The sequence below is a fragment of the Apis cerana genome, linkage group LG16 (assembly GCF_029169275.1).
Source record: "Apis cerana isolate GH-2021 linkage group LG16, AcerK_1.0, whole genome shotgun sequence".
Taxonomy (NCBI): Eukaryota; Metazoa; Arthropoda; class Insecta; order Hymenoptera; family Apidae; genus Apis; species Apis cerana.
The window spans coordinates 171,536-195,382 of record NC_083867.1 but is presented as its reverse complement, the minus strand read 5'-3'; the positions used below and the strand labels follow the sequence as shown (position 1 = coordinate 195,382).

Genomic DNA, 23,847 nt, shown 5'->3' with positions numbered 1-23,847 from the left:
AAACTTTATAATTTTTAAATATAATCTATTTTAAAATCATCTAAGATTATTAATATTTTTTTAAAGAGAATATAAAAATATAATGCCAAAAAAGATTGTTTTTTAAGACAAAAAAATAAGATTACAATACAAGTATAAAAAAATATATTTAAATAAAAATAAATAAATATATATAAATATTGAATAAAAAATAATATGATATTTCATTATGCTATATATTCTTCTATGATATTTATATAAATTATAAAATAGATAAGATTTTGAATTTTTAAATACAATTAAAAGAAGAAATTTTTCTGTTGCAATGTGAATAATCATATTTATAATTAACTTAACTATAATTTATTCATTAAAAGAAGAAACAAAAGTTTTTGCTTGCTTTTTATTTATAATGAGATCTTTTATTAGTTATATTATATGTTTTTTTATATTGGATGAAACTAGATTAAAATTAAGACTATATTAAAATTTTAAAACATAATTTATACATTGAATTATGTCTAGAGATTAGGAATTTTTTATATAATTTATATAAATCATATAAAAAAATGCTTATACAATATCATATAGTCATAGTATCATAAGGGCATATATATTATATATTTTTGAATATTATTATAAAATATTATTATTTATTATATTTTAAGGAAGTGCTTTTGAATTGGTAGAAATTTGGTAAAAAAATGATTTTGGATATCGATTTTCAATTTAAATTATTCTTTTATTTTCTATATTGTATAATACTCATCACAAAAAATAAGTAAATCATTTTTATGTTTATTTAAATTTATTTTATTTATAAAATGCAATTATTTTTTTTTTTATTTATTGAATTTATTTATTGAATATTTAATTAAAAAGAAATTATTTTTTTTTAATGTATAAAAAATGATTTTTTTTATGAAATGCTTTCAAGCTCATTTTTTAATAGAATACTAAAATCTGTTCCAAATTCTGGGGATAATTATATAATATTATATAATTATAAATATTATTATATAATATAGAAAACAATTAAGTAAGATCATAATATAAATATATCACAATATATTAAAAGATTGCGCTACACACAAGATTGATAATGATTAATAGTATTTTCAAAAGAAATTCCATAATTGAATAAATAATTTCGAGATTTATAATTTAATAAAAACCAAGTAAAGTTCGTAATTAAGATACAATAAAAAAACAAGATATTATCTATGACTTTGCTTATTCTTCAAAACGATTAAACAATTTTACTTATCGAGATAAAATCTGCGAAAAAGATCTATGATTATATAAAATTGAATATGTTTAAGCAAATGATTTTATTCATTGAAAATTTTAGAGATAGATAAATAAATATAGTTAAATAAATTGCAAAGAAATTCCACATTTCCACAATAATATTTCAAATATAACATAATCTTAAAATTATATATATTCTATCTATTAAAAATTATATTGATTTGAAATTAATCTTGGAAATATTCTTTAATATATTCCATATTCGCTATAGTATTTAATTACGCAGTATTTGATGTAGATGTAGATAATGTAAAATTTTATAAAATAATTAGCTTATAAATAATCATTCTATAAAAAGTTCATTTTCTAAACATGCATTTTGTAAAAGAAACGAGATCTTATAAAGAACTATTCTGATAGATTTTATAAAGAAACTTTTTTTAAGTTATTAAATATAATCATTTTTTAAATATTGATATAATAATTTCCTAAATAAAATGAATTTAAATATAAAATTTAAATATTTTTTTCTAAGAGAACAGTATATTTATAATCTATGAAAATATTTTTTTTTGTCACGAATATTATATAAAATGCATTAAAAAAATAATTTGATCTTGAAAATCATGATCAAGATCAATTTTGTATTTTATTTAATATATGATTATTAATCCAAAAAACGTACAATTATTTTTTAAAATCATAACAATAATTTTTCAATACTTTATACAAACAGAATTCAATAATACAATAAAAATTTTTTGCGAATAATTCAAAAATTAAAATTATATATATATGGAAGGAAATATTTACTTAAAGTAATAGTTCTTTGTAATATATTTTAAGATCATTAAAATTGAAAAGAGAACATATAAAGAAGTTCAATCTAGATTTTCTAGATTTTATTTTTAATATTTTTAGCAAAAATGAATCATAGTGAATTTAAATTTAATTACATAAATATGGAACTTACCTCATCTTTAATGGAATCATCTAAATAGCAAATATCTAATTCTCGAAACAAATGTGCTGTTATTTCTATCTGTAAAACTTTAATATTATATATATACTTATGTATGTGTATTAATTTTTATTATATTATTAATTTTTCGTGTTTTTTTTCGTTTTTTTTAAATTTTATGATATTACATTTTTTGCGATAAAAGTTAGTACAATGACTATTTATAAGAATAATTTTTGCCAAAAGCAGAAAAATCCATATAATAGATATTGAAATTTCTTTATCTAAAAATATTTCTGACAAATTTAATGATATTAAATAAAAATATGTGTTATAAAATATACATAATAATAATAAAAATTGTAAAATTATATCTAATAGAATTTGATAAGTATATGTTTGATTACGTTCACGTGAAAGTTTAAGAATCTTAAAATGAATATGCCTTTAATAATTTTTTTATAAAATAAAATAATAATAATATGATAATTGGATATATATTATATTACTATTTCTATAAATTCAAAAACAATATTATCGTTAATATCATCATATAGGAAAAAAGAAATAGCTCCGAACACTTAAATAAAATAAAAAAAGGAAGAATAATCAATAATAAAATTTTAAAGAAATTTTTTTTTTTATTTTAAAAAATATTTAATTTTATGATTTCTCAGATTTGAGTTTATAGAAGTATTTTCTGATTAACTTTATTTAATATTTTTGTTATCAATATATATTTGTATGAATATGAAAAAAAATTAATTAAATACTGAAAAATTTTAAAATATATTGAATTGTTAATATTAAAATGAATTTAATATAATAACAATAAACATTGATGAAATTTGATTAAAATTTTTTTTTCTCAGTAATGTCATTTTCAATGAGAAGAAAATTTCTTCTAAAATTGAATTATTTTAAATATTGCAATTGAATATGATGAATGTGCCTGAACTGATGGTATTATTCAAAGGCTCACTTACTGTTGTAGGATTTTACAATTGTTTATATTATGTTTTGAATGATGTTAAAATGGTGTTTTACTTTAATTTGCTAATTGACTTGTACTTGTATTTGTACTTTGAATATGAATTATATTGCTGCATTCTATTTGATTTGAATTTTATTTTATTCTAATTGATGATTTTAAAAGACTGTCATGGACTTTAATTTTTTTTCCAATTATTATTTTCCATGAAAATGCGAACTAAGAGGAAATTAGAGGAATTCCATTGGATGGAATCGCGTCGCAACATATGGGATCAAGATCTTTACATTCATTTTCGTTGCAAGACACTAAATGCGCAAGTGTGACTTATGAGCTACTATTGCTAGCTATTGTCTTTTTTAAATTATAACTATATCTCTTTTTAAATTAAAGATCTAAATAGGAACTATATCTACTAATATAAATTATAAATAAATTACTGTTAGACTATTGAAAATACTCGAACTGTTGAAAATAAAATTCAAATTATCTGATGGCTTCACAAGTTATAACAAAATTATAATATTTAATATGTATGCTATTACTAATTTGCAATTGTTTTTAAACACAACTAAACTTAAAACTTAGTCAAGATATATAATATATATAATATATATATATAAATGTACGGAGCTATTCACGATTTGCGACTGATTACTTTTCTCCTATACTATATAAAATTACAAAATTCTACACATATTGAAAAATTATTAAACATATCTTGTAATATGAAAAAGATATTGAACAAAATATTTTTTGTTATAATATTTCTTTATAATTATATATTATTTATCTGCAATATCTTATATCTTTATTATTCTTTATAATTATATATAATTATTTATTATATATAATTATTATATATTTTATATTTTATATTTTATATATTTTATTATATATTATTTATTATATATAATTATATATAATTATATATAAAAGATATTGAACAAAATATTTTTTGTTATAATATTTCTTTATAATTATATATTATTTATCTGCAATATCTTATATTAATGTCATTTATATTTGAAAGTTGATGTATTTCTTTTATAATATTGTTCATTTTATGCAATTTGTCCTGTAAAATACTTAACAAAAATCCAAATATTATCATTCAAAAAAAAATGTTATGAATGATTATAAACTTATTCATATTTTTATTTTCTATAAGAATGAAATAAAGATTTTAAGAAAATCTTATGTATTTCTATAATATAACATACATGCAAAAATAAAAAGAAATGAAAGAACAAAAATTTCTTTTTTCATAAATCTGAAAAAAAAATGTTTTCTTAAAATAGCATTTTAGAATGTGAAAAAAAATATAAATTCAATTTTAATATCTTTGTATTTAATTTTTTTTTCAATTTTTCTTTATTTTTTATTAATAGAAATTGCAATTGATTAGTAATTGAATAATTTGTATTTGATTCAAATTATCAATCTCTTAAATCGATCAAATATTTCATATTCAATTATATTCACATTGTGATTTAAGAATGCTACTGTTATTATTCTTTGCATCCCGTTGTGTCTTAGAAATATACTTAGTATTGTCTATACAAATAAACAACTATCCATGATCTAGGAAAGAATAGATTCTGAATTATTTATTGATGTTGAGTGTTGATGATCTCTTGTAATGTACACCACTATTGTTCGAACCTGATTGATCATTAATCAATTATAAAATGATAAAAGCTAGACTTTGACTTGTCGCATTTTATTTATTATAAGATAGATGCTAATGATCTCTTGGGATAAAATAGTTGTGTTTGAAATGATGTTCATTCTCTATTAATTTACAATTAATTGTTGAAAAACAAAAATAAGATTTTCAACTTCATTCTGTATTAATTATAAAAAATATTTTCTGATTTCAGATGCGATTCTATATTGAAGCACTATTATCTTGCTGTTCATTATCTTGAAAAAAAATAAGAAGACTTCCTTATGATTTAAAGAAGATTAAATTTGCTTTTAAATAATAAACTATGATAATATTGATATGAATGGCGATACATCGGTAAGATGCCAAAATAATTAAATTTTCTAAATAAAATACAAAATTTACGGCTAATATAGTCTGATTCAGCGATAAAGATTCTATTTCAAAAGATTCTTAATATTATATGGTTTAGCAATAATAAAGTCTAAGATAAGTAAAAATTTTAGAAGTATCACAAAAATGTAACCATAAGATAAAAAAACTATTTAGTTTTTTTCCAAACTACTCAAGGATATGTTGATGAATTTATAACACACTTCGTCTTATTTTTATTTTAATATGATTCGATCCATATCAACCCTTAGTTCGTTCATACTTCGTTTTTAGTTTTATCTCTTTTGATTCATTAATACATTCTATGAATTTTTTGTGATAATATAATAAAATTTAATGCAATAAAATTTTACTATAATTACCATTTTGATTGTTCTTTTATAACTCTTTCATTATACAATGATAATTATACAGTTATCATTGACTTTTATTAATGAATATTTTTTTAAAAATTAAAAAAAAATATCACATTAAAATTTTTATAATATTTTATAATATAATAATTTTTATAATATATAAAAATATGAAATATTTAAATTCTTAATATAATATTTAATATAAAAATTAAGAACATAATATTAATAATTTAATTTATTTATATAAAAATTTATCATTATATAATGGTATATATCGATATATATATATATATATATCTTTTTTATAATTTTAACATTTATCATATATTTATTTTTATTATTATTCAACACTCGGACAATTATAAATTCATTGAAGATAAAAATTGAAAAATAGAAATTATTTAATTAGAAAAAATTTAAATAATTTAATTATTAATGTTTATTATTGTTGTTCATTATTGATCACATGTAGTCAAAAGTAAAAGAAGAAAATTGATGAAGATAATGATGCTCTAAAATATAATTTTAATATTCCTTTTTTCATCAAATTTTTGACACAAAATTTTTTGTTTCTTGTTTCCTTTCATTTTTTATATCAGATAATGGAACTATATAATTTTTCTTTGTTTTATTTTTGTTTTATTTTTATTTTATTTTTTGTTTATTTAAAAATTGTAAAAATATAAATGATTATAATTATTCATAATTATAATTATTATATACGTAAATTTGAAGTAAAATAATACTCATGAATTTTAAGTTATTTATGAAAATTTATATTTCTTAAATTTATTAATTACGTAATCTAGTATTAATTATTATAAATTTAGTATTAATATTATAAATTAAAATATTTAAGAAAATCAAAAATATATTATTAAAAAAACTTGATTTTAAATTTATCTATAAATATCTATCTTTTTATTAATTTTAAATTCATAAAATTATAAATTCACCAAATAAGCATTTTTTTTAAATTTATTTTATAAATATGGTGAAAGTAAAAATTCCTCAATATATAATCGTTATTGGTATATATTGATATATGTAAAAATACTCAAATAGAAATTTTGTTCATATATATTAATATACCAATAACAATGAAATATAATTATTATTATTATTGTGTTATAAGTAATTAATTTTTGTGCAACTTGAAAACAAATTTTTCTATAATTTTTCTCAATACCAAATGAATTCAAGGTATTGCTTATTTATTTACATCTTGCAATAATTTTCCTAGAACACTATAATGTAAAAAAAAATATGAAAAATATAAAAATGTTTAAAAAATAAAATATAAAAAAAAAAATAAAATAAAAATATTTATAGAAATAAATTTATAACTCTTTAATTTTAGAAATTAAAATAAACAAAAATTGGTATACAAAAATGTTAATTAAAGCTTTAAGTTATAAATATTTCAAGTTTATGTTAGATGAAATGAGGAACTGTGATCACGAAGTATGAAAACTGTAATTTTAAAAACAAAACACTTTCAGTTCGACATTTTATTTTATTTAAGGTAAATTTATAAATTGTTAGAATTTAATAAATAAATCTCATTTGATATTTTTTTGTATTAACTTTTATATTTTAGTATAGTAATTATCCAAAATAGAATGAAATTAAAAAACTAAGGACAAATAACAATTATATGGGAAAAAGTTCAAAATCTTGTTTTTTATAATATTAAAAAATTCTAAGGAAGTTTTTTTTTAATTAATTATTATATTTTTTAATCATCGATGTGTTATAATTGATAATAAGTTAGAATTGATTTCAATAATATCATTTAAAGCTACATTGTAGACTATAGCTAGTTATTTAGGAAATATTGATGCAAATGAATAACTTTTTTATGTTTTGTATTATTATATTTCTGTGATTATATGTCTATTTTATCTATTTATTTATTTTATATTATGCATTTCTTAAATTTCTTAAATCTATTTATTAAAGCACATTATTTATTATAATGATAAGAACTTATATATTATTTATAATATTTATTTATATATAAGGATAATTTTGAATTTTATATGATGTTCAAATTTTTAAACGAAATCCTATATTTTTTATTATATTTCTTTTTTCCTATATTTTTTTAATTTAAGATGTTTTCAAAATGTATTATATCTTTTTATACTTTTATTTAATTTTTATCTTTCAAATTTTACATGTTGCCAGCATTAACATTATATATATTATTATATTATTATTTATCACAAAAAAGTTATTCAATCGAATTTTGTACATCATGATAATTTAAAAAAAAACGATTTTGTATGTATGTATGTAAGAGAGAGAGAGAGAGAGAGAGAGAGAGAGAGAGAGAGAGAGAGAGAGAGAGAGAGAGAGAGAGAGAGAGAGAGAGAGAGAGAGACAAGAAAAAAGAGAAAAAGATTTCAATGCAGATTACAGAAATATCTTTCAATTATTATTAAAGATATTATTATTAAAGATCATTATTGAAAATACATTTTTATAATTTGTATTAAAATTACTTATCTATTTCTTTACCTATAGAAAAATAATATTTCACATTTTATTATTTTTCTGTATTATTATTAGTTATTTTTTTGATGTAATTCTATTTTCAACCAAGAAAATTATTGTTTTATATAGAAGAAATCATATGATAGAAAATCACAATGATAATAGTCAATTGGCCATATTCGATTTAAAATTAAGAAAACTAATTAGTTAATAAACTGAAAGAATCAATAATAAATTTTGAAAATTATTAACTCAATAATATCTTAAAAATATACATGTATAAAATAAATAAATATATAATAATAAAAATAATAGTATAAAATAAAATAAATAATATTTTGAAAACATTTCGGTATAAGTTTACAAAGATATATAGTACAAAATATAAGATTTTATTCAATTTCAAAATTTAAATCTGAATCACAGAATACATTTTAAAATTATTCCAAGTTAAAATTTCAAACTTATCATTATTATATATATATATTATCTTAATATTATAAATAACTTTTGAAACTATCTTATGATATTTTCAGAAATAACTACTTTTTGATATTTACAGAAATAATTGTATATATATTTAATGTATATACAGCATATATTAATGTTGTAATTATAGCTCATAAATTCTTATAATATAGGATAAACTATTGCTTAATTTTTACTTTTCAGATATATATAAAATAATGAAAAAAAAATATCAAGTATTTAAAAGTAGTTTTGTTAAGGAAAATATCATTTTAATGATTAATCATTACTAAAAAACAAATCCCAATAAAAAATTTAAATATAGAATTAAAAATTTTCAATTTTTCAATTTTCAAAATTTAAGAAGAAAAAAGTAATTTTTGTTTTGCGCTTCTTTTTACAATTAAAAAGAATTATCGAAAAAATTAAGCTCAAATATATAAAAAAATGCAAATAGACTTTTTAAAATGAATTGAGGAGACTGTTATAAGATGATTTTTACAGAATTATAATAATTTAAATATCGTGCAATTTTTCTATTTCGCGTTTTTTTTATTTTAAAAAGACATAAAATAATTATGTAGTAAAAGTATTATGTATTATCAACATCATTTGTAATTTTAATATATTTTTTATGAAATAAATATTTGATGATACTTTAACAATATAATAGGTACTATTGGATTGTTCCAATAAAAAAAAGTAATTTCATTCTTTTTTTATGGTAATAAAATTTTTTAATAGTATATGTGTATTTTATTTAATTATATATTAATCATTGTGGTCTAATACATTTTGTCTTTTAGCATGATTCTATGTAGAACTTTTGATCTTTGTTTGCAAAAAATTGATCAAAAAGTGATTTTTGACATCTTCATTTGAAATAAATTTTTTGCCATCTAAAGAATTCTGTAAAGATCAAAACAGATGGTAATCAGATGATGCCAGATCTGGTGAATATAGTGCGTGCAGTAGCACCTCCCATCCAAATTATCACAACTTTTAATGAATCATTAAACTCGTATGAAATCTAGCGTGATAATAATAAAACATCATACGTTTCCTATTAATTAATTGAAGTCTTTTTTGTTTGATCCTTTAATTTGATCCTTTAGTTTGATCCTTTAATTGAATCCTTTAATTTTTCCAATTAATTATAGTACACTTCCAAATGATAAATTAATTATACAATTGTCAGGTAGAAGTTCAAAAAAAAAAACAACTTACTTGAAATCCCACCAAATAGAAAACATCACTTTTTTCTGATGAATATTAGCTTTTAAAGTGCTTTGCGTTAGTTTTTCTCTACTGATTCTTGATCATTTTCATTTAATATTATCGTAAACGATCCACTTTTCATTTCCAGTTATGATTTTTAAAAATGGATTATTTTTCTTTGTTTGAACAGTAAATCACAAATATCAATGAGACAGAGCAAATCTCTTTCTTTGAAAATATGTGAAATCCAAATATCGAGCTTCATATGAAACGAAACAAAGTTTCATATGATCATGAACATATCGAATTCGATAAATTCAATCTCATAACAATTTCTCGAGATGTTATTCATCGATTTGCTTCAACTCGATATCTTTAATTTACAATATCTTCATCAACTTCAACTGATCTTCCAATTTCGATATTTTTAATGTCGAAATTAAAACGAATTGAAACGAAATTTTAAAAACCAGTTTTGACATTGGTGTACTATTAATTCATAGACATAACTTCTTTTTGTTTGAACAGCATTCTTATTTTTTCAATAATAAAGAAATAAAATATGCCGAAAATGCTTCTTTTGATCTTGCATCTTTGTTATCACACATACTGCACAGAATTAAATTTTTCTTATAAATAAACCACGTTAGAAATGTTAACTCTCAATCATATAAAATATATAATAACAGTTTAAAATGAAGTTGGTTAGACATTGGCTAGACAGTTGAACAACTAGCAACATTCTAAAAAAACAAAATTACTTTCTAAACAATTTATTTTAAACATTTCTCTTTATAATATTATATATTATATTATTAAAATTGATCTAAATATGTTAATATAGTAACTTGCAATTAAATTATATATTATATATTGCAATTAAAAATAATTATAATAGTAGTTGCTGTAATATATGTTGTTCAAATAATTGTAGTTTGAGTCGAAAATTTGGACGACTTTTATAAATTTATCTCAAAAAAAAAAAAGAAAAGAAAAAAAAGTTATCTATGAATTGGAAAAAATTAAATAATCAAATTTAATTATATTTCATTTTATTCAACATACTTGATATTTATTTTTTCTTTTTTATTTTTTCTTTTCTTACGATTGTTTCTGCATACTGTATGAAACTATTGTACATTTTCTTATAGATATATGATTTTATATATTATTAATAAAAGATCGATAAAATTTTTTCTTAAACTTCATTTTATTTTAAATATTTACAATAAATTTTCAAACAAGCTATTATTACGTTTCATTTAAAATTTTTTTTTTATATTTTTGTCATTCATGTTACAATGTGTAATAATCTAACATTTATATTTGGAAATATTCATATAATATAATATTTAATCATTTTCTTTAATTTTTTAAAGAAAACATCTTTTTTCTAAAGAAAAATTCCACGATAATATTTAGATTAAGTGAGTATTATATTTAAAACATATTTGTACATAGATTAAAAAAATAGATTACATAGATTACATATTTATTTTCATAGATGATGAAAAAAAATTAAATTTATTATATATTATTATATATTATTATAATTTATTATAAATTACATAATTTTTTTTATAACATCTTCTTATTACTTTCTTATAAATTACAGTGCTATGCTATGAAATATATAGATAAACACAAATTGTAATTGTGACAGTTTTAAACTAAATATATTATGAATTGTTTGTTTGTTAAAGTGTGGGACAAGAATTGTATATTATTAGATGATATAAGTCACTATACTATAAGAAAACTAAAATAAAGATTAAATTTTTACATAATTAATCAAATGTTATATTTATTTAACTTACCAACATTAATAATTTATAAATTTATTATTTTTTAAGAATATAAATATTATTATGTATAAATATTATGAAAGTAGCATTTATATTTATTATATTTTTAATATTCATGTAAATAATATGTATTAATTTTTAGCAAAAAAGTTTTTAGACTTATAATTATATTGCATATATATGAAAGATATGAAAAAAATGTGTAATATTTAGAAAATATATAAATTTTTATATAATATTTATATATGAATATATAAATATATCCAAAACATTTAAATTTAAAAATTAATTTATTATTTAATTTATTATTAATATAAAATTTAATTTCTTTTTATATATTTATATATTTGTTCATCATCGAGTTTCTGGAATTTATTTTTTTTTCGAGAACTATATTTTAGTAATTCTCTAATTCTCTAATCGTTTTCTTGACAAATCATACATAATCCATCTATTTTTTTAATTTATGACAGAACTGCTGATTAAAAACGACATATTTTTATGTTCTCTATTAAAAGTAGCTCAATTTCTTTGACGAATTTATATATAAGAATTTCTAACATCATAAAGCACTGTTATATTAGACAGAGATATATTTGTAAATAAAATTCAGAATATTCCAATTTTCAAACAATTTTAAAACAATTCAAATTAAATCAAACTTTTATTATCTTTGACAGTTGAAAACAATTATATCATAATTTGTGAATAATCGATTATTTTATACTGTCTTCTTTCTTTCGAATCATAGAAATCTCGAATACAAATTTACAAATTTTTTTTTAAAATCTTTAAAATTAAAAAAATACAATTATTTGCATGATGCTTTTATATATATGTATATATAATTATATATATTTTTTCTAATTTTCCTTTAAATTAATTCTTTTGTTAAACCTTTGTTAAATTTTAATAAATTAAATAAGATTTAAATATAGTAAATTTAATAAAATGTATAGAATCTTCATAAGATTTTTCATAATAGTCTTTATAATAATTTTTGGAAATTTTAACTCTTCTCTTTAGATTCGAATTGCCGAATTATCGGTTGCATGTTATACACATAATAATTCAAAAATAGTATGTAATGACTTAATAAAATGATTTAAAAAATATATTCGTAATTATTTACAATCAATTTTTTTATTTATTTTAAAATAGAAATTAAACAAATTAAAAAATTAAACAAGAGATATTAATTGAAAAAAATTAAATATGTTTATTTATTGTTAAAAAATTTTGTAATATAAATAATATTTTGATTATTACAAATTAAGAACAAATTCGAATTAAGTTAAAGAATACGACAAATAGAAAGGATTATTTATTTTTTTATGAAACGATTGTTACTAAATTCTAAATTAAATTGAATTATATTATTATTTGTATATTGTTTTTTATCGCAAAAATTTCAATATGTTGTATGTAAAATATGTTATTAATTCTTTTTTTGTTAGATTATAATACATTATTTGTCATCAATTATAACTATAAAATAAAAATTTTATTAGTAATTATAATAAATTTCATTAGTAATGTTAATTTTTTAATTATTTTTATATTATTTTCAAAAATGTTAATGTAAAACTCATTATTGAAAATAATTATTTATATATTTAATCATTAAAATAAATATTTTTTTATAGAATTTATTATTATATTAAAATAGATATTATTAAAATTATTACATTATTAAATTAATTTTAAAAATATTTATTTTTGTATTCATGATTCCAACAATTATAAAAATCATAACAACCGTGACAGTAATATATATAAATAACATTTAAAACTAATCTTTAAATATATAGATCAATTTTTATAATCCTTTCTTAATAGTTCATCAAAAAAAATAATGTATACAATAAATGTGCCGTTGTATATTATACTTCAACTATATCCTAAATTTCCTTTTGATACAAATGCTTGTAAACTAAATATCTCATTAATTGTAATGAAAAGTATTAGCGAAGTATATTGATTTTTTTTCTTTAATTATTGCAATTATATTTAAAAGCAATATAATACATATTAAAATTATGATGAATAGAACTATAACAAATAAAGTAAATTCTAAGAAATGTAGAAAATATCTTTTAAAATGTCTCAAACATAAATACATTTGAATTTTAAAAGTATTTAATTTTACTTTTCATTCATATAATAATTCATATAGAGAAATTTTTTCCTAAATTGTAATTCTTTTTTAAATCTATAAGTTATGACATGATATTTTCATAATTAATTAAAAAGAAAAAAATAAAATTTTTAGAAAATGGATCGTTTTAACAAAAATTTTTATCAAAAAAATTATTTTACTAGAGAAAAGATTTTATATATATATTATATATATATAAATCGCTTATTTTTCATATTCTTTTTAATTTTAAATAAATAATTATATAAATAATTATTTTCAGTTTATTTATTTCATTTATATTATAATTATATATTATATTAAAATATATTATATTAATAAAAATATAATTGTCACTTTTTTTATTATTTTATCATTTTTTATTATTTAAACGTTTTTCTATGTTTTTTTTTAAATTGCTATATAATAAATGCAAATTATGAAATAAATAATTGCATTTATTTGTATCTATCATAATTTTTTTCTTATCTTATTTATGAATATAATTAAAAATAATCAGCATATTATCTGGAAATATAATGCACTTATATATACATATTCTTAAAATACACATAATAAGCGAATATTATTTCTTTTATTTATTGAAAATATAAATTAAAATGAAGAGTAGATATTCTTTTTAAAGAAAATATTAATTTTAGTCTAATTGTCTTTTAATAATAAAGCAATTATATACTTTCTGTATTATTATTTTCGTGTTATAATAAGATTAATGATGATGTTAGATTATTTTCTATTAATAATTTTTAATTCTAGTATTTTCCTTATGTTTATATTTTATTTATGATACGATTTCTAAAGAGTTTTTTTCATTTCATTTAATTTTTTTTATTGATTCATAGCATGTTTTCAAATTGTTCTCCATTTTAAACAAATAATAAGTGCTATTTATTAAAATTTATTTGATTACGATACAAAAGGAATATTTAAATTCATTACTATCGCTCGAAAAACTATGCATTATTGTAGGTCTAATTATTATATTTATTCTGCATTTTTGCATGAAGATTTTCTGATATCTGATTTCTTATTGATATAATTAAAAAACTGATAATTAATTAACTTCTGAGTAAGTTCTTTAATAACTAATTAAAATTTAATTGTTTTCTTGTTAAATAATAGTTGAATGATTTTTAATTATTTTCTGTATTAATTGATTTTGTAAAACCATAGCAAATTCTTGATTCTTGCACCAAATCAATTATTTTTAAAAAAAATGTAATTGAACAGAAATGAAAAAAAAATGCTTATATTAGACAATATTTTTTAATGGACTTTTATAGAATTGCGTTTTATAAAGGTTAAGATTGTTTCTCCATTAATTGAATGTAAGATATTTAGTGTCTAATGGAGAAGTGAGTTATGAAAGGATCATTGATATTATATTTTAATTTTTCAAATATTATTGTTTAATTATCAAATATTATTGGTAATTTTAGAACAATATAGGAATTTATATTTATAAATTATTGTTAAGAAATTGGAATTTTAGAAAAATTCTTAAGTATTCTGAAGTTATTGAGAAAGCTATTGTTGTACAGTTTATAAATCAATTCTGATCTTTTTATTTAATTCATATTTTTAATTTCATTTTTTTTTACATACTTTCTTTTTTTAATATTTTATTCATTAAAATAATATTGCAAATAAAATTAAATATTTTAGATTTAGAAGAAATAAAATGATATGAAAATATATAATAATAATAATAATAATCAAAAAAATAAAAAATAAATAGAAAATAATAATAATAAGTAGAAAAGAAATAATGAAAAATAAGATTAGCTTAAGTTAAAGAGAGAAGAAAAAAAAAAGAAAAAAGAAAAACAAAATAAGAATACAAATTTGAACAATAGAAATATTGAAAAATTATTTGGGAAATGCAATAAAATTAAAACGGTTAATGAAATTGAATCTTTTTCTGATTCAATAAAAATAAATAAGATATGCATACATATACAATAAATACGCATATAAATATACAATAAATATGCATTCATATAATTCATTAAATATTAATATACACTATGTGCATCTTAATTTTATTTTCTTTTATTTTATTTTATAATTTTAAAATCTTCCATGTATATTTTAATTTTTCATTATTTCCTTATTTCTAAATTACAATAATGTTATAAGATAAAATAGATAATCACCAATTATAATTTTAATAATAATAAACAATTTTCCAAAATTTGAAAAATTATATAATAGTTATATACTAGACACTGAACTTATTTATATTAATACAACTAAATAAGATTATATTACTAAAAGAGAGAAACTGAAAGAGAGTGATATTATAATTTTAAGTGAATTATATATTTTAAAATTTTAAGTGAATTAAATTATAATAATATTTATTGTTAAAATAAATTAATTATTATTAAAAAAAATTATTCATTTATTTAAGTTTACGTTACATATTTAAGTTACCTTTGTTGATAATGTATTGTTAAGAATATAAATTTTATAAAATGAAAAAGAAATTGTAATAAAAATTGTTGTATCTAAAATTATTAATAAATATACTTGTTATTAATAAATATACTTTTATTCTCTAAACGTTTTTATAATATATATAAAATTCCAAATTATGGGAATTATTTATATTCGATATGTTTTTTAATATAAAAAAAAAATCTAAAAAAATCTAAAAAAATTGATATTATATGTTCATATATTCATATTTATCTTTTAATATTTTAAATAAATAGAAAAGAAAACATTCAAATAAAATCAAATAATAAAACAAATTTTCTAAATAAGATCAGAATAAAAAAAAGAATTTAAATATATAATTATTATAGTACTTTATTATATAAATATATAAAATACAAAATTTGATATTATCAAAAATGTTTAAATATGAATAACATCTTTTTACAAAATAAAGATTAATAGAGATAATAAGAATCATATAAATAAAAATAAAATCAATGTAAAAATCAATGTGAATGTAATAATATAATAAAATTATGTAAATTATGTAATTAAATGTAATAAAATTATTTTTATTATATCATTTATATCATATTAAGATCATTTCTTCATATTTTATAACTTATTAGTTCCAGTCCGTTCCATTCTGGAACTATAGAATATAGTAATAAAAATAATTATTACGAAGTTCGCTGTTGACAAATTCGATTCATTAGATGATAAAGTTTATATGCCAATGATATTCCTCACTATCACTAAAATGATATAAATAATGGTATTTTGATTTAGCTTAAATAAAACTAATTCATAAAACAATGAGATAGAAAATCTTTTTTTTAAATCTTATAATTAGATTTAGTTTTATTGAATGAATGTTAGTTTTATTGAATGAATTCATTAGAATAAATTGAAATAGACTAAATTAAAAAAATAAATTAAAATAACAAAATAAAAATTTCTTCACTTAATAGTAATGGATTAACAATTTATTTTTTTATTTATTTATATAATTTAATTTATAAACATAATTATATAAATGAATTATTTTACGAATTACTCGAAAATTAAAGCTTATATATATTATATATATTATATTATATATAAATGAAGTGTTTTTATAAGACTAAAATGATAAGCTTTGTTATATTTTTTAAAATAATAAAAATGAAGAAAAAGCATATCGACAAATTTTTTTACAATAGATTTTTTACATCTAAATAGACATTTTGATATAAGTGAATCATAAATTTAAATTTAATTATATACATATAGTGAATGTATAAACACAAATTTTACATTATCTCTATTATAATTATTTAAATAACAAATATTTAATTCTTGAAGTAATTGTGCTATTATTTTTATTTATAAAATTTTTAACCTATAACTTATTACAATGATGATTTGCAATAATAATTTTTGCAAAATTCAAAAAAAGTCATATTAAAATAAAATTTCATTATCTTCATTATCTATTAACAACAATTTTGACAAATTCAATTACATTACATTGAAATATAAATAATAGTGTAATAGAATCTCTTAGTAATATAAAATGCATTATTAAGTTTAATAAAATTTAATAAGTATATGTTTGATTAAGTTCACGTGAAAATTTGAAAATTTTAAAATAAATAAATAAAATAGTAATATTATTTTTGCATTTCTTAAATTTTAAATTTAAGATTTTTTAGAATTCTAAATTTAAGAATTATCATTAATATAGTAAATAATTTTAGTGAAATTATCAAAATTTATATTTTGTAACTTGAAAAAAATGTTGAATGTTCTTTGTTATAAAAATTTATCATAACTATAAACGTATGTGATTGCATTTTATATCTTATATTATTTACTCTTAATAATTAATATACTTCCTTATAATTTCATTCATTACGCAACTTATTCTGTAAAATATTTAAATAACAAAGATTAACAAAGATTCAAATAATATTCATAATTCAAAAAGAAATATTATAGTATATGTAAACTAGCAAAAGTTAACTAAAATAATATAAATATTATAAATATATTATAATAATATAAATATTATAAAAATTTACAAAAATATAACATTACATTATTTTGATTAACTTTTTGTGAAAAAATTTTAATTTTTAATATATAAAGAGAATATTTTATCTTATTTTGATATCTTAATTTTCTCAATATTATTATTCGTAACGAAAATTTTTAAATTAAAATTAAATAGTTAAAGTTTCAGATTAAAATTAAATTGAATTCTTATTATTTCTTTTAAAAATGCATGCTTAAATGTCATATGAAAATGAAATTCATTTATTTTTTTGAAAGAAATTATATATTTTTTAATATATTGATCGATACAGCTCGATATTCTGTATAAAAAAATATTAATTCATATATACCTAAAAATTATTATTTATAAAATTAAAGATATTTGAATTTTGAATTTGTATTTTATAACACTTACTGAAATTAAAAGAAAAAGAAAATCAATTAACAGATAAATATCATTTTACATATTCTTTGTCTTTCATATAATAAATTTTACAAAATTCAAATCAAAATATTTTCTGAACTAATTTTTACACATACATAACATAATATTTTTTTTTGTATAGATAGATATAATATATATAATATAATATATATATATAATATATAATATAATATATATATAATATATATAATAGATATAATATAAATAATATAATATAATATATATATATAATATATATAATAGATATAATATATATATATATATATATTAGGTAGATTATATAGATAGATAGATATAAAGAATATCAAATTGCATTGATTAATATATCAAAAATATATAATCAATATATATATATAATATCTATTTAAAAAAAAGTAAATTTTCATATGACTTTTATATATCTATTCATGTAAAAATAATAATAAACTATCATAAACTAATAAACTAATAATAAACTAATAAAATAAAATAATAAACTAATAAACTAAATAAATAAACTAATAAACCATCATAATATATTCTTCTCAATAATTCAATTTTCATTTGAAACATATTTACTACGAGTATAGAAATTATAATATAATACGAATAAGAAATTCATAATATAAACCTAAAAAAAAAATAATTATAATAATAATAGTAAGAACATCAAGATATGAACATCAGATATATCTTTTATAATTTAATTATTGAATTAATTAATTATTAATAATTATGAAATTATAAAAAATACAGAAATATGTTATTATATATTTTTAAAAAAAACTTGATTTAAATAAAGAAATATAATATCCATCTTTGTTTTTTATCTTGTTCAATTAATTTAATTTATTTTAATTTTTTCTGAATTTTTCTCTATAATTTATAAATAAACCTTATAAATATAATGATGGTAAGATTTGTTAAATATATAATTATTATTGGAATAATATTAGCATATTTAAATAAAAGATTTGTACACCATTATTTATGAACTAATAACAATTGAATGCGAAATTGCGCATCATTACTATTCTCCATATAATTAATATTTTTATAATTTGGAGAAAAATTTTTCTATAATTTTTTTCGGCATCAAATGATATTATCTATGATATTATTTTTTTATATCTTCTAATAATTTTTTCTGAACACTATAATACAAAAAGAAAAAAAATTGTAAAAATATTAGAAAAATGTAGATATTTTTAATATAGAAATATTTTTATAGAAAATATTTATTTTGCTAAATTCATATCTCATATTTTATAAAAAATTATTATTTTATAAATAATATAAGTAAATATATAAGTAAATTTTATGTGAAATTTACAATATATTTTATGAATATATTTTATCAAATACATTTCTTACAGATTTCAGATTTTAATTTGATTACTTCAGTTTTAAATTAGACCAATCCAATAGACATTTCATTTCAATGTTTTATTAATATTATAATTAAGTTTTCAATGATTAAATGACAAGTTGATGTTATATCGATGTTTTTATAATCTTATTGTGTTTATATCATGAATTAATCACTTACTATAATCAATCAATTATTATATATTTTTTTTAATAATCTTCTATAAAACATCAACATTTCCAAAACGAAGCTGTTATTTTATTATATTTAAATTTGTATCATAATTAATGTTTTCTTGCATTATTTCATTCGATAATACAATATGTAATTCTCCCACTAAAAAAACTAATTGAACGATATATTGTATTGATATATCATTGCTCATAAAGATATTGTAATGATTTTAAATTTTAAATAATAAAAATGTGAATATTAAATAACTTTTAAAAATAATATTATATTAGAAAGTACAATTACAAAGTATAACTTTTTTTAAATAAGATCCATTTTTAAATTGCTTGCATAGCTCTATTATGTAAATTATAATATTATTAATAATGAATTAGTTGTTAATAGTAAAATTTAGATAGATTTTTATAAATGACAATAAACGAAAATAGTGGTACTTTTTATTTTAAAAATAAATGAACATTCATAATAAAAAGTATAGAGATTGCCTATCGATATTTATGATTTGATTGAAAAAGTGGATGAACAATTCATGAAAAATTTAGAACTTTTGTAATTATTTAGACTTAAATCACAAAAATCATAAGTGATAACGAATTAAAAAATAATGTTAAAGAAGTGAAAAAAGTGCTATGAAAAATGTAATTAAGTCAATAATAACTATGTAAAAAAAATAATAATAATAATAATAATAATTATAATAAAATAAATATTTTTATGTGTATATAATAAGTTATTCAATATTCAATTTGTTTTTATTTTAAAATAAATTTTATTTAAAAAATAATTCCATATTATGATTGTTCATATTGCTAAGTTATTGTTCACATCAAAAAAGAATTGCCTTTTTGTTTCCACGATTTGCAGCTGCGATGGTTTAAAAAGAAGAAAAGACAAAACAGAATCGAAATAAATGTCGATGATATTCAATTCACACATAAATATACAAGATATAAGTCGCATGTTTACATATATAAACTCAACATTCTCATTTGATAAATATCTTTGTGAAATTATACATTCGTATCGGACAAATCATATTTAATACTATATTTAATTTTTTTAATATTATTTTGAGATATAATAAACTTTGAAATTTTTGCTTTGATAATGTTTTCATAAATGGATCGATTAATTATTAGTTTTAATATATTTAATTCTTATTTCTCTAAAATATTTTATATTTTTTCGCAAGTAAAATGAGTACTATATTTACATTTAGATCTTTTACATGACTCAAGATTCTTTATCAAAATAATTGTAGTTTAATTATTACAATAAATTGTTGATAAATTTTAAATATAATTTAATTCGTCTCAACTGTGTTATTTATATCGTTGCCGAATAGAAAATTATAAATTCCGTTTCAATTACTAAGGCAGCAATCATTGATTGTTGATATAACAATCACGCTACAGGATCACCATTTAAATCCATCCAATGGGGCTTTTTCTGATATCTATGTCGTTTGTCCAATTAGAATCACAATAATTAAAATTGAATTTTTTGACACTTGACCATAAACTAAACCATAATTTATCGTCTCTTATAAATATTTAAATACTTGTTTAACTTCATTCCAATGATTTTTATTTGGTTTTTCTGCAAATTAATTCAATATTCTTACAATGAATGCTAGATCTTATACATTAAAAACATTAATAAATTGATAGCGTCTCATAAGAAAATAATTCAACGTCTTTTTCATTTGTATCAATGGTCTTAATGAACTTAACATTGGAATCAGCACATCATTACAACTAAAGAATAGTCTATATGATTAAATTTATTAGTATTTTTTCTGCATAAGTTTTTTTATAAAATACTTTCACAATTCACAATTCTATATTTCTTTCTATTTGCATTCCAATAAAATATTCAATTTTAGAATATTTTATTTTTAACATTGAGATTTGAAAGTAAATCATTCATTTTTAAATGATTATTATACACAATCATCAGTTCAAAGCTAGTTCAAAACTAATTGTTTCATGTAAATAATATAATATTATCTTCTAAATCATCATACAGAAATGCAGCCTTTAAATTATATTAATTCCAGATTCATTATAGCAGCGACTGATAATATTAATTTAATAATGCCATATTTCATGACCGGAAAAAAATTTTTTTTTTGTAATCTTTCTATACATGATCTTTTATAACGAGCCTAGCCTTGTATTTACAAATTATCTCATTCGTTCAATATATATTTTTTTGAAAATTCGTTTAATATATTTCTTTTTTTGAAAATCTAGCGATTTAAACAATATTAACATCGTTTGATTTTGGAACTAGAAACTCATGTTCTATTTTCAAGAAATTCAAATTGTTCATTGGTCATTTCTATCCATTTACTCGAATATTCTATTTCTAATACTTCTTCAACTGTTTGTAGTTCGCAAATGACAAGGAATGTTTAAGCTATATCAAAATGAGTTTCTGTTGAATATTTTGCACGAAGCAGATATGGATCTATCTTTGAATCGGCTGCTAAGAATTTTTTCGTTTTCTTTCTTTAATAATAATATCCATTAATTCTTTATCGATGTCACTATCTCTCTGCACTATTTTATTTATCTCATTATTCATAAACTTAATTGTCTCTATAGATTCATATTTAGATTTTTTTATTAAAAACATTTTTATAAATGTAATATTTCTTAGCAAGATTGAATAAACGATATATTTTATTTTTATTTCTTCGCTATGTGCTATCATCAAATATTTTTCTGAATTTATCTTTCACTTATTTCTTTGATTTTTGGGATATGGGTATCACATTACTTTTAAAAATTTGTAAATACGCTGTATTTGTAAATTTGTAAGATCGCTTTTCAAATTTTTATTTATATATTATATTTTATATAAGGCAATTGATCTTTGGCGGTTTCCATAACTATCTGATTTTTAATGTAAAAATCCGAAGTCGTTTCAATTCACAAATACAGTGATAACTTTTTGCACGCGACACAAATTTCGTTGAGTCAACAATTGTTCTATTTTAGTTCTTGATAAATCCGTTTTGTTCCAGTGCACGTGCTGTTGTCTCATATTTAATATTTTTTGAAAGTAAATAATTTTTGATCGTTTTATTACAAAATTTGTTACCATAATCTTTTTATATTATGTTCGCTCTACGTTAGCATAAAACTGTTTTAAATAATTGAGAACTTCTGTTTTCTCTTTTAAGAAATAAAAATAGCAATACTTTGAGTAATCGTCTTTCAATGATAAGAAATAATACAATCCTCTAATAGATAGTTAGCTTATCATTATAGATCGTTACGAAACAGCATACTTGGTTCTGGCAAATTGTCCTTTTAAAAAGATATTGCTGCTTGACATATTCTTCATAAAACATATCATCTTTTACGTCAATTTTTAAATCTTCTGAATTTATTGCATAATTTGAATTTGTTGAATATGTCACAAATTTTAAAATTTACGTGTTCTAATCTTTCATGCCACTATTCTAATAGTAATGTAAATGTAATAGTTATTAACATTTGTTTCTGCCACAAGATGTGAAATTTAATTTATATAATCTATTATTAAATTTACTTTCTTTACCAATTAATTTATTGTTTTTGTAAAAATATGCATTTTGTTCATCGTTTTCAAAAAAAAATTTTCAT

At 17.6% G+C, this 23,847-nt stretch overlaps 1 protein-coding gene across 10 annotated transcripts in view; it reads left to right on the top strand.

Moving 5' to 3' along the window:
* LOC107995580 (protein maelstrom homolog) overlaps positions 1-23,847 on the top strand; it is a 278,703-nt gene that overhangs the window by 189,396 nt on the left and 65,460 nt on the right. For 5 of the 10 annotated variants that reach the window (XM_062086226.1, XM_062086235.1, XM_062086231.1 and 2 more), the window contains one exon: positions 5,066-5,605. The exons of 4 other annotated variants lie outside the window; for them this stretch is intronic. In XM_062086226.1, the coding sequence (XP_061942210.1) occupies positions 5,066-5,082 (17 nt within the window). In that variant the 3' untranslated portion in view covers positions 5,083-5,605. Of the gene's footprint in view, positions 1-5,065; positions 5,606-23,847 lie in introns of those variants that run through there. One more of the 10 variants, XR_009832973.1, reaches the window with a different exon arrangement.